The following is a 12420-nucleotide window of genomic DNA, read 5'->3' on the forward strand; positions in this document are numbered from 1 at the left end:
AAGCTTGGGTGCCGCGAGAGACCACCCTCAACAGCAGTTTCATCATCATCACATTCGGGCGTCTCCGTCGAGCACTTACCGCGGGCGGAGCGCTGTACGCAGCGCTCGGGAGAGTTCGATGCCAGCTGGGACGTGTTCCCCAACTGGAGCGCAGGACAGAGCGGGGACGGAGCACTGAACCATCGGGAAGCTTGGGAGAGTACAAGAGAGGTGCTAGCAATAGTACCGATGGCGTCGGTTAAGCGCTCACTATGTGCAACACTGTTCTAAGCGCCGGGGAGGAGATAAGGTGGGCGGGTTGTCCCACGTGGGGCTCGGAGTTTTAACGGCCATTTTACCGATGGGGTAACTGAGGCATAGAAGTGAAGTGACTTGCCCCACGTCACACAGCTGACAAGCGGCGGGGGCCGGGATTTGAACCCGTGACCTCTGACTCCCCAGCCCGTGCTCTTTCCACTGAGCCACGCGGCTTCCGGTACATAGTATCCCTGCCCCCAAGGACCCAACAGCCTAGTGGGAGAAGGCAGACGCTACAATAACTGACAGAGGGGAAGAAGAGGGGACGGTAGAATTGCAGACGAGCGAGTGGTCCGGTAACGGGTGGGAAGCGGGAGGGCCGAGCCCTTCCGATCAACGGCCGCCTTATCTGTTAAGCGCTCACTTAGGTGCCGGGCGCCGTACTGAGCGTTGGGGTAGATACTAGACAATCCGGTTCCGCCTGGGGCTCGCCATCTAATTAGGAAGAAGAGCGGGTTCCCCATTCTGCAGGGGGGGAACTGAGGCGCAAAGAAGGTGAGTGCCTCGCCCGGGGTCTCACAGCAGGTAAGGAGCGGAGCTGGGATTGGAACCCAGCTCCCCCCGCCTCCCGGGCCCGTGCTCTTTCCACAAGGCCACGCTCTTCTCCTCACGGCGTCGATCCTGCCGTCGCGATCATCACATTCAACTTTTCGAGCCCCGCCCAGCCCGCCAGGGACCCCGCCTGGCCCCCAATCCCGAGTCCTCCGCTCCCTTTCTGGCCCGCTCGCCGTTTTTGCCCGCCCACCAAGCAAAAGGGAGGCAATCGCTCCGAAGAGAAGAGCAGGGAAGGGGGTCTGGGCGGTAGCACACGACTAGCAGCAGGAAACACGGAAAGGCGGGGCAGGTGACTCCCAACCAGGCTCCCAGAGGACCCCCTCGCCTTCCCAAAGGGCCCGAGCTTAGCCGCCAAAACGGGCTGCCCACCACCTGACTCGGAGTGTCTGGTTTCGATAAAACACACCGACTGGTTTAGGAGCCACTCTGAGGCTGCCAAAGATCGAGGCCCACGTCAATCCACTCCCATGCTCAGTCGGTGTGAGCCGAAAGGCCAAATTTGGGTTCCAAGTCGTTCTCGTCCACCTCCGGACCACAGGCTCAGACCGAGCCTTCTCCTCTTAAAAGTTCCAACCCTAAGGGAAACGGAGGGTCACCCGCCTCTGGAAGAAACAGCAACTCCCCCGCGACTCCCCGCACAGACTGTGCTCTGACCTCCAAAGAAACGGTGTCTCGCCCGGGCAAGGCCAGGCTCACCAGCCCCGAGGCAAGGGAATCTCCTGCCACCTCCACGTCGGACCCAGCTGGGAGCCGCGACCCGGTTCAGACATTGGTCTGCTCTCCCAGCGGCTGCCCGGTTTACGGCTACAAGAGCTAGTTGCCCGCACGGCGGTTCCCACGCCTCCGAGCGGCAGGTCAGAACTAACGTTGACTTGAAAGCCCCCAACGCATGTGCGATTAGCTGGTTTAAGTGAGGGAAAAGAGGTGAAACACTCAGCTTTTCCCAACTGTATCTGAAATGTCGAAACATCCCAAGGACCGTACACTTTCACATTTTTATCTACCGGAGTCGCTGTAGATCGTTATGTGACGCTTCCATACAAAGCCCCTTGAGGACAGGAAACGGGCCTTCCAACTCTGTTGGACTGTACTCTCCCGAGCGCTCAATACACATAATAAGCGCTCAATAAATACCACTCACTGAATGATTCTTTCATCTGTTCCACGCCTTTACGAAGTGACGTGGAAATCATTACTCTAGAACTGGAGGACCCGTTTAGAGCTGAAAAAAAAAAGAGAATCCCTTTTTCTTCCTTTTTTTTTCCTTTAACTAGTCACTGCCAAAGAACCGCCCCCTCAAAGGACCCGGATAAAACATTTTTGCCTAAATGAGCCGGTCGGGATGAAAATACTCACCTGAAATAAGAGCTGCAAGTTGCAAGAACCATCTTGTGACAAGGGAATTCAGTGCCCTCGACAATTAACACTATGTCAGTTAGCAACTGCTGTTCGTAGAACAGTCTGAACTGCTCCAGCAGGGATACAGCATATTCCGTATTAATCTGCCTCTCGTCGTGTGTGGACATGACTGTATTCCATTAATGTCTCCAGGACCAAATGAGAGAAGCTGGGATCTTTCTGATGGAAGAGGGTCAAGTAAATGTTTCAGGTGTAAAGGAGGAAGAAAGGGCTGTCATCTGCAGCGTTCGGTACTAGAGACTGACATTCAGCAGTGGCCACCAAGATCGATGAATCAAAACTATCCGAGACTCCGACCCGCTCCTAGGGCTTTACGCATTAACTACGTAGCTCGGCTTTCTTTTTCGGCAGTCTTTTAAGACAGTCGGTAGAGCTCCTGCTCAGATTTGCCGAGCTGTAGCACACCAACAGTAGGGAACGATGCATGAGGTAGAATCTGGGGCAACTCTTGAGTTCAACTGAAAAACAAACAAAATAAGTACAATTAACATCCTCTAAGCCGGCACATTTTTTAGGAAGCACTGCCTAAATTAAGAGGCTCAGACATACAACTTTAGACGTGTTCTATACAACTTTAGAAAGAAAGGGAAAAAAAAAGACGACAAAAATAGGAACCCGAGAGTCCTAAACACTGTAAAAACCAGTGGATAACCACCATCTTAGTTTAAAAATAAGAGACAGGGCAAAGGACTATTTCTATGCGGTTCACTCTTTCATTTAATTGTATTTATGCATGGCTTAGTGGAAAGAGCACAGGCTTCGAAGTCAGAGGTTGTGGGTTCTAATCCCGGCTTCGCCACCTGGCAGCTCTATGACTTTGGGCAAGTCACTTAACTCCCCTGGGCCTCAGTTACCTCAGCTGTAAAATGGACTGTGAGCCCCAAGTGGGACAGCCTGGTAATCCTGTATCCATCCCAGCGCTGAGAACAGTGCTTGGCACTGAGTAAGCGCTTAACAAATAAACATTATGATCATTATTGAGCACTGACTGTGTTCAGAGCACTTAACTCCAGTTTCTATGCCCTTCTGTATAAAATACTAACTTGCCAGAAAGATTAGAACAGAAAATTAATTCTCACACCTTTGTAATAGTTAGACCTCAGCCTGAGTAGTAACTGGAAAAAACTAGATATTACAAGTATCGGCTGCCATTACTTAAGAACATTTTCACCCAATTTCCTCAGGGAAAACACACTAACATGAATAATACTTTTCCACTTAGACGAGGACATTTTACCCACCTGTAGCAAAAAGCACGTATTCATCAAAGGAAAGAGTAATCACCCCACTTATAATGTTCTAGTATCACTTTTGAAGTGGCCCAAAACTCTATTTCTAAGAACCTTTCTGATTCTTCTAAAATTTTTTAAATAGAGACTGTCAGAGATAATTTGGTTCAGATGACTAACCCGTCACACTCACATAAACTGTTGAGTCTGGAATGAGGGAAAAGTAGCATTCTTAGCAGACGAGAGGGGAATAATAAGAGTATTTGTTAAGCACTTACCGTGTGCCAAGCACTGTTCTAAGCACTGGGGTAGATATAAGGAAATCAGGTTGTGGGACACAGTCCATGTCCCACATGGGGCTCACGGTCTCAATCCCCATTTTACAGATGAGGTAACCGAGGCACAGAGAGTGAAATGACTGTGAACCCAGGTCCTTCCTACTCTCAGGCCCGAACAAGAATGACCTCGAAGCAGTATAAAGTCAGCCTGGTATCGGGATTCCTAATCGACAGCACTCTACCTCGTAAACGCGGGAGCAGAGGAAGCATACTGTTACTGCGGGGAGTGAGCCGGGGCTGGGAGCTAAAGGAATGAGATCGACAGAGGAACAAGGAAGTGAGGTGGGGGGAGATCGGCGGACAGGTTAGAGTCCGAGAGTGCCGACCTGTGCATCAAAAGAGGGGAGGTCGGTTAGGAAGTCGAAAGGGAACTTGACAGAGGGGACTCTGGTGGTCTCCAGCAGAGGCGAGAATAGTTTGGGGAGGGAGAGGGGCATAAAACTTATGGGGAGTGTGATTTAATAATAATAAAAAGAACGATGGCATTTAAGCATCTATTATGTACTGAGCGCTGAGGTAATCAGGTTGGGCCCAGTCCACATGGAGCTCACACAGCCTAAGTTCAAGGGAAGAGAATTCCATCTCCATCTTACAGGATGAGGTTAGAGAAGCACGGAGAAGTGAAGTGATTTGCCCAGGGTCACACAGCGGGCAAGTGGTGGAGCTGAGATTAGAACCCAGGTCCTCTGACCCCCAGGCCCACATTCTTTCCGCTAGGCCAGGCTGCCTCTAAAGCAGTGGAGTGGAATCTGAACCCTAGAATGATCCGAAGACCGCTACGCAGGCTTAAATGCAATGAAACCATATTTCCCTTACCTCTCTATCACTGGCGAGATCGTAAGAAGCCTAACGGGTTGCTAAATCCACGTATGTCTAGCGCAGTTGACCTTTCAAAAGAGGAAACTGACCTTGGCAACACCCAAAGGAAATGACTGACAATCCAAGAATGGGTTGATTAAAGTCCAACCAATTAGATCATCATGAGTAACTTTCTGAAAAATTTCAGGTGTTTCCCTAGCGCCAAACTCTAACAGATTTTAGCGACTGGGAGGAAATGTTAACTCTGACCAAGAGGGGAGGTCTTACTTATCCCCGGACTGATATTGATTAGCACGTGGACCGTTCTCAAGCCTTCTTCACAGAAGAGATCCTCGGCTGTTCCAGACTTGCCTGTTCCTCCTCTTCCTGCTAACTTGAGAGACCCCGGGATTTCCAGGGCAGTTCGCTGGGGAACTCTCCGGAAGAGGTCCAGGGTGGGAACGCCTCCAGGTCGCTGAAGGTAAAGACACTTTCATCCCCATCCCTCAGCAAACTCTGCTAACTGCCTAGAGATGCTATTGCCGCTAAAGCAGCAGGAATATTGAGAAGCGGCATGGCGTACGGGAGAGAGCACAGGTCTGGGAGTCAGATGGCCTGCGTTCTAATCCCGACTTGTCTGCCGGGTGACCGGGGGCAAATTGCTTCACTTCTCTGGACCTCAGTTCCCTCATCTACAAAATGGGGGATTAAGACTCTAAACCCATGTGGAAACAGGGACTGTGTCCAACTTGATTTGGTTGTGTTTGCCCCAGTGCTTTGTGCAGCACCTAACATACACCAAAATCATCACAAGAATTCCCGAAACAGGGAACTGTCCTCATACTTTAGATCACTGGAAGAATCTAACATGGTATACGTACAGACTTATTTAGAACAGTGGTTGGAGAGCAGCCCAATCTCTGTTTAATGTGGCTGAAGGATATCGGATTTCTTTACCTTAGGAAGCTGCGATTAATTGAATTCCACTACTGTTACTGTGGCTCCGATATCTAAGGCAGAGGTGGAAAAATATGGGAGCACACGCAGGGCTAGTAATTTTAGGGTTCAAAAGCACAGCGTCTACCATTCCGGTTGTAAAGAAAAGGTCTGAGAATTAAAGTCACTTCAAATGCAAGGAAGAAGGGGGTAACGTTTGAACAAAAGCCAAAATTGATTATTTTAACGGTGCTTCTTTAGCAGCCCGCTTTTGAGAGCTTATTTAACTAAACAAAAGGAATCGGGGATGAGCTCGCAACCTCCCTGTGGTTGGGGACTGGTGTCTACCAACTCTGGGGTGGTGTCCTTTCCCAAGCGTCTACCGCAGTACACGGCAAGCAGTATTACTTAATAAACACCATCTGTTCACTGATTTGTGCAACTTCTGCCGCAGCAAAGGTCGGGTAACTTGGACGGCTTCTGACCTGCTCACGAATGACATAAGGCTGAGATGCCGACGCTTCCCGGTGCAGTCTTTTGTTTCAAGCCCATTCTTCTTATCGGAGAAGAGCACTGAGAAGTTCATGCCCTGCGCATTTGCTCAGCAAAAGCTTCCTCTTTGCCCATTATTTCTTTCCCAAAGGCTCAGATCCTTTCAATTAATCAACTAACCGTGTTTATTGAGTGCTTACTGCGTGCAGACCACTGTACTAAGCGGTCGGGATCAAACAGTATAATAGGGTTGGGAGATGTGATCCCAACCCTCAAGGAGACGTCATAATAAATTACAGACGGGAATTTGTAGGGGATGAGGATATTTGCCCAAATGCTATAAAATTCTTCCTGATGTCACTTGGTAACATTAACAGTCACGTTCCCTGCCCACAGTGAGCTTGGAGTCTAGAGGCGGGGAGAGAGACATTAGTATAAATAAATGAATCGTGGGTATGGAAACGAGCGAGGGGCTGGTGGCGAGTCAAGGCAATAAAGAAGGGAATGGGATAGGAGGAAATGAGGGCTTAAGACAGGAAAGACCTCTTGGAAGAGACATGCCTTCAGAAAGATTTTGAGGGTTGGGAAAGTAATTGTCTGTCAGATATGAAAAGGAAGAGCATTCCGGGCCGAGGTGGAACGTGGGAGAGAGGTGGGCGGCAAGAGGCACAGTGAGAAGCTTAGCATTAGAGGAGTGAAATGTGCGGGCTGGGTTGTAATAGGAGAGTAGTGAGGTGAGGTAGGAGAGGGCAAGGTGATTGACTGCTTTAAAACTGAGGGTCAGGAGTTTCTGGTTGACGTGGAGGTCGCTGGGCAACCACCGGAGGTTCCTGCAGAACGGGGAAACATGGCCTGAATGCTTTTGTAGAAAAATGATCCAGGCAGGAGAGGGAAGAATGGACTGGAGTGGGGACAGACAGGAGGCCGGGAGGTCAGCAAGGAGGCCGATACTGTCAATCAAGGCAGGATAGGATAAGGCTTGGACTAACAGCGTAGCAGTTTGTAGGGAGAGGAAAAGGCGGATTTTAGCGATGTCGTGAAGGTCGAACCGACAGGATGTAGCGGTGGATTGAATGAGAGGGAGGAGTCAAGGATAACGCCAAGGTTACGGGCTTCTGTTGCAGGAAGGACTGTGGTTCCGTCTACAGTGACGGAAAAGTGAGGGGGCGAGGACGGGGTTTGGGTGGGAAGATGAGTTCTGTTTTAGACATGTGAAGTCTGAGGTGACGGGAGGACACCCACATACAGATGTCTTGAAGGCAGGAGGAAATGCGAGACTGCAGAGAGGAAGAGAGAGATCGGGGCTGGAGATGGAGATCTGGATATCTGCAGAGAGGGGGTAGTTGAAGCCACGGGAGCAAATGAGGTCTCCAAGGGAGTGCGGGTAGATGGAAAATAGATGGGGACCCAAAACTGAACCTTGAGGGACCCCCCCCAGTCAGGGGGTGAGAGGCAGAGGAGGAACCCTCAAAAGAGATTAAAAATGAGCAGCCAGAGAGCTAAGAGAAGAACCAGGAGAGGACAGTGTCGGTGAAGCCGAGTTGGATAATGTTTCCAGGAGAAGGGGGTGGTCGACAGCGTTAAAGGTAGCTGAGAGATCAAGGAGGATTAGGATGGAAAGAAGAGGCCGTTGGATTTAGCAAGGAGATCACCGGTGACCTTTGAGAGGGCAGTGTCTGGGGAGTCAAGGGGATGGAAGCCAGAGTGGAGGGGGCCAAGGAGAGAACTAGAGGTCAGGAACTTGAGATAGCGGGCGTAAACAACTCGCTTCAAGGAGTTTGGAGAGGAATGGTAGGAGGGAGATGGGGTGATAACTGGAGGGAACTCATGGGAGCCGTCTGTTTCTTAAGGATAGGGGAGACATGGGCATGTTTGAAAGCAGGGGGGAAGAAGCCATCAGAGAGCTAAGAGCTGAAGATGGCCGTTAGGGAAAGATGAAGGGAGGGAGCAAGTATTATGATAAGGAGTGAAGAAATGGGGTTGAATGCACAGGTGAAGGGGGTGGATTGTGAAAGAATGCAGAAGATCTCTTCTAGAGATACTGCTGGGAAAAATGGGAGAGTTGAAGTTGGGGCAGAAAGGAGGAGGGACATCACACCCAATAGTGTCAATTTGTTTAATAAAGTAGGGGGCTAGGTCATTAGGGGCAAGGGATGGGGGAGGTGGGGGGCGGGGGTGTCGAGGAAGTTAAACATCTGCCAGGGTGATGGGCATGGGTGTCAATAAGGAAGGAGAAATCATTTTGCCAGGCAGTGGAGAGGGCAGAGTTAAAACATGGAAGGAGAAACCTAAAGTTGATGAAGTCAGCCTGATATCTAGAATTTTACCAGCGGTGCTCTGTGGCTCCTGTACAGGTGGGAAGGAGGCAGCCTGTGGAGGTTTTGAAGTTGGGGAAATAACCTTTCTGATATAAGGAGGGAGAGAGTTCCAGGCCAGAGGCAGGATGTGGGCAAGAGGTCAGCAGTGAGATAGACGAGATCAACGAGATCAAGGTAGAGGGAGAAGGTTAGCATCACAGGAATTAAATGTGTGGGCTGGGTTGTAGTAGGAGAGCAGCTGGTGAGGTAGAACGGTTCTGGGAAGGGGACAGGGCGAGTGGGGAGGGGGTTTGAAGGGGGCAGGAGGAGGACTGTGGTGAGAGGGAAGGACTGGGATGGGCAGATAGGAGGGAGGGGATTGAGGTGTCATTGTGGATTCAGTTTAAGCATTGTAGGTGATAAGGTAATGTCCTCAGTATGATGCTAGCCTCAGGAGACGGTTGAACTGTATGCAGGTTCTCGGGTCCTTGAGGGTGAAGAACACAGTGAGTGTTTAGGAAAAAAAGCAGAGGCTGGGTTGGTGTGATGGTAGGTAGCCCCTGAAATGTAAAATTCTGTCTCTGTCACCTGGGGGTTGGGCAGTCACCACCCGGATCTATGTTCTCACCTGAGGAGTCAGTCCGGACTGCAGCAAAAGAGAAAGGAAGATGAAGACAGTAGTTGGGGAACAAAATGACAGCAGGACACCCAATTACAGATGTCTTGAAGGCAGGAGGAAATGCGAGACTGAAGAGAGGAGATCGGGGCTGGAAGATGAAGAAATGGCCACAGCACATGGGGAACAAAATGAGAGCACGACAACTACGCAGAGATGTCTTGAAGGCAGGAGGAAATGAAGACTGAAGAGAGGGAGATCAGGGCTGGAGATGTAGATCTGGATATCATCTGCATAGAGGTGGCAGATGAAACCATGGGAGCAAATGAGTTCTCCAAGGAAATAGGTGTGGACAGAGAGTAAAAGGGGACCCAGAACTGAGCCTGGCAGTACCCCCCGAGTTTGGGTGTGGGAAGCAGAGGAGGAATCCGCAAAAGAGACAGAGAATGAACAGCCAGAGAGAGAGGAGGAGAACCAGGAGAGGACAGGGTGAGCGAAGCAGAGATTGGATAATGTTTCCAGGAGAAGGAGGTGGTCGACAGTGTCGAAGGTCGAGGAGGATTAGGATGGAGTAGAGGCAAGTGGATTTAGCAAGGAGATCATCTGTGACCTTTGAGAGGGTAGTTTCTGTGGAGTGAAAGGGACAGATGCCAGATTGGAGGGAGTCAAGGAGTGAATTGGAGGAGAGGAACTTGAGACAACAGGTGTAAGCAACTCACTCAAGGAGTTTGGAGAGAAAGTAGGAGAGATGAGGTGATAACTGGAGGGGCCAAGGAAGGATTGTTATAGGATAGGGGAGACATGAGCACGTTTGAAGGCGATGGGGAAGAAGCCATTAGAGAATGAACAGTTGAAGATAGAGGTGAAGGAGGGAGCGAGTGTTCTGATAAGGAGCTAAGGGATGGGGTCAGATGCGCAGGCGGAGGGGGTGAATTTTGAGAGAAGACAGATCTCGTCTTGAGATACTGCTGGGAAAGATGGGAGAGTTGAAGAAGACTCAGTAGGAGGGAGGGACTGGGAAAGGGCAGGGGAGATTTTAGGGAGATCACATCTGACGGTTTCAACTATAGGGATGGGGGAAGAGGGGAGGCGCTGAGGATAGAGTTGAACGCCTGGAACAACTGGTGAGGGCAATGGGCATGGGTGTTAATAAGGATGGAAAAATAATTCTGCCAACTATGATGGCTTCAGCTATAGCTTGGTAGCAGCATGGGTCGGTGGGTAGAGCAGGGGCCCTGGGAGTCAGAAGGACCCGGATTCTAATCTCAGCTCTGCGGCCTTGGGCAAATCACTTGACTTACCCGGGCCTCAGTTACCTCATCTGTAAAATGGGGAGTAAGACTGTGAGCCCATGAAGGATAGGGACTGTGTCCAATCCAATTTGCTTGTAACCACCTCATTGCTTAGTACAGTGCCTGGCACATAGTAAGCACTTAAATACTACAATTAATATTATTAAAACTCAGCTGGATTTACTAGGCAAGATCCTCGAGATTAGATACCTTGCTTCATGCTTCTCTTGAAATATCTCCCTCAGTGCTTACTTCAGAAAATTAAGAAAAAAATAAAAGATTCACTGCTTACATAAATTTTGGGATAACTCTGGCCTTAGGATGCGTTGCTTCCTTGGTAAGAGCTTTTTCAGACCCTTGAATATACGGCACTCTTGCTGGTAATGAAGAAAAATCCCATTCATTTATTACGCTTTGCACCTACCGAGAAGTTCCCGACATTTTAGAAATTTAGGTTCTAAAGAAATGCCTAAATATTTCTGGAATTTCCAATAAGCTTAAAAAAACAAACATGTGGTAACAGATTGCTTAATGTCCTCCCCAGCAAGAGCGAAAGAATGAAGGCAGCCATTCTGGAAGTCCTTCCTCTTGTTCACATGGTAGAAAGAAATGCAGTGTACCTAGACTTTGAATGACAAACTTTACTGAAAGACCACAGTAGTAGTCATATTTTATTTACTCCTGGGTTAATTTTTCACTTTCACTCACTAGAGAATGGGTTACTTTGGTGGGGGGGGGGGGGAGGGTGCACGGATTATGCTCATAACTAAAGCATTTTTAAAACTCATTATGAATTGAGCACTGTGAGGGGAAGAGATTTGGGGTAGGTACAATATAATCTTGACCCATATGAGGTTCACAATCAAAATGGGTTAGATTTTGTCAAAGAACAGCAATGGATTACAAACAAGAACTGAATTCAACCCACCAGTAATAATGTTGTCTCTCCTATGAATCCCGCCTTATCGGGGCGGGAGAGTCTGCGTCCGTATGCCATTGAGATGGTCCCTCATCGGGGTACCCATAATGGAAAGGTCTATGCCAACGCCTCAGACTTAATTCACTTGAGCTGGGCAGCAGCGTCATGGGAAAGAGTCAAAGGTGGATGATCAAGTGACCGAATGTTGATCAAAGACAACGGCAGGGACGAGTTTTTACTGTGTGGAAGACCGTGGTAGACCACTTCCATATTTTTCACAAAAATCCCCCACAACTCTATGGATAGACATACCAGAACGACTACAGATACGGCAGAACATAGGACGTTCTGGAGAAAATATGTCCCTACGGTCGCTGCGGATTGGAAACGACTCGAAGGCATTTTGATGATGATTATTGTTGTGTTTGAGGATGATATACAAAACTGGCTGAAAAAAAGGGTGAAAATCTATAAATGCTCGAGATGGCTGATGTGACTCAGGGGGGTTGCAAGTTACACCAGGGTTGGCTTGTCGAGGCAGGTGGGATACAAGGGGCGAATTACGAGGAGCCTTTCTCGATGTGCCAGTAAATGAGAAGCCAATGAAGGTTTTAGAGGAATGGAAAGATGTGCGCTACGCAACACTTCCAGAAAGCTAACTGGGCATCTTGCTGTCCTTTCCTTTGGGTCATTCAATTGCATTTATTGAGCACTTACTGTGTGCGGAGCACTGTACCAAGCGCTTGGAAGAGTACAATATAATACTGTAACACATTATTAAAACACATTCCTGCCCACAATTAGCTTACGGTCTAGCTGTAAGCAACCATGCCGATCCAAGCACAATCCTATCCTGCCTTAACTGTTACATCTGCCTCTTCGCTGACCTCCGTCTCCTGCCTCTCCCCCACTCCAGTTCATACTTTGCTGCCCAGACCATCTTTCTCAAAACAAAAAAAACCATTCAGTCCATGCGTTCCCATTCAAGAATCTCCAATGGTTGGCTATCCCTTTCCACATCAAACAGAAGTTCCTTACTAGTGGCTTTAAGGCACTCAGTCGGCTCTCTCCCTCCTACCTTTCCACCGCCGATCTCTCTCCAACTACAACCCATCCGCACACTTCGCTCCTCTAACGCCAAGCGACTCTCTGTATCTCGTTCTCATTTAACCCGATTTAACCCGCCACCGGCCACCGACCCCCGACACCTTCAAGTCCCACACGCTCTCTCT

At 49.3% G+C, this 12420-nt stretch overlaps 1 protein-coding gene across 4 annotated transcripts in view; it reads right to left on the reverse strand.

The window, feature by feature from the left end:
* The window catches only part of KBTBD2 (kelch repeat and BTB domain containing 2), a 28204-nt gene that overhangs the window by 2776 nt on the left and 13008 nt on the right, over positions 1–12420 (reverse strand). For 3 of the 4 annotated variants that reach the window (XM_029048974.1, XM_029048975.2, XM_029048977.1), the window contains 2 exons: positions 2209–2729; positions 80–190 (listed from right to left, as the gene is read on the reverse strand). In XM_029048974.1, coding sequence (XP_028904807.1) covers positions 80–190; positions 2209–2378 — 281 coding nt within the window. In that variant the 5' untranslated portion in view covers positions 2379–2729. The remainder of the gene's footprint in view (positions 1–79; positions 191–2208; positions 2730–12420) is intronic. The other variant, XM_029048978.2, reaches the window with a different exon arrangement.

This window comes from Ornithorhynchus anatinus, chromosome 21, assembly GCF_004115215.2.
Source record: "Ornithorhynchus anatinus isolate Pmale09 chromosome 21, mOrnAna1.pri.v4, whole genome shotgun sequence".
NCBI classification, from domain to species: domain Eukaryota; kingdom Metazoa; phylum Chordata; class Mammalia; order Monotremata; family Ornithorhynchidae; genus Ornithorhynchus; species Ornithorhynchus anatinus.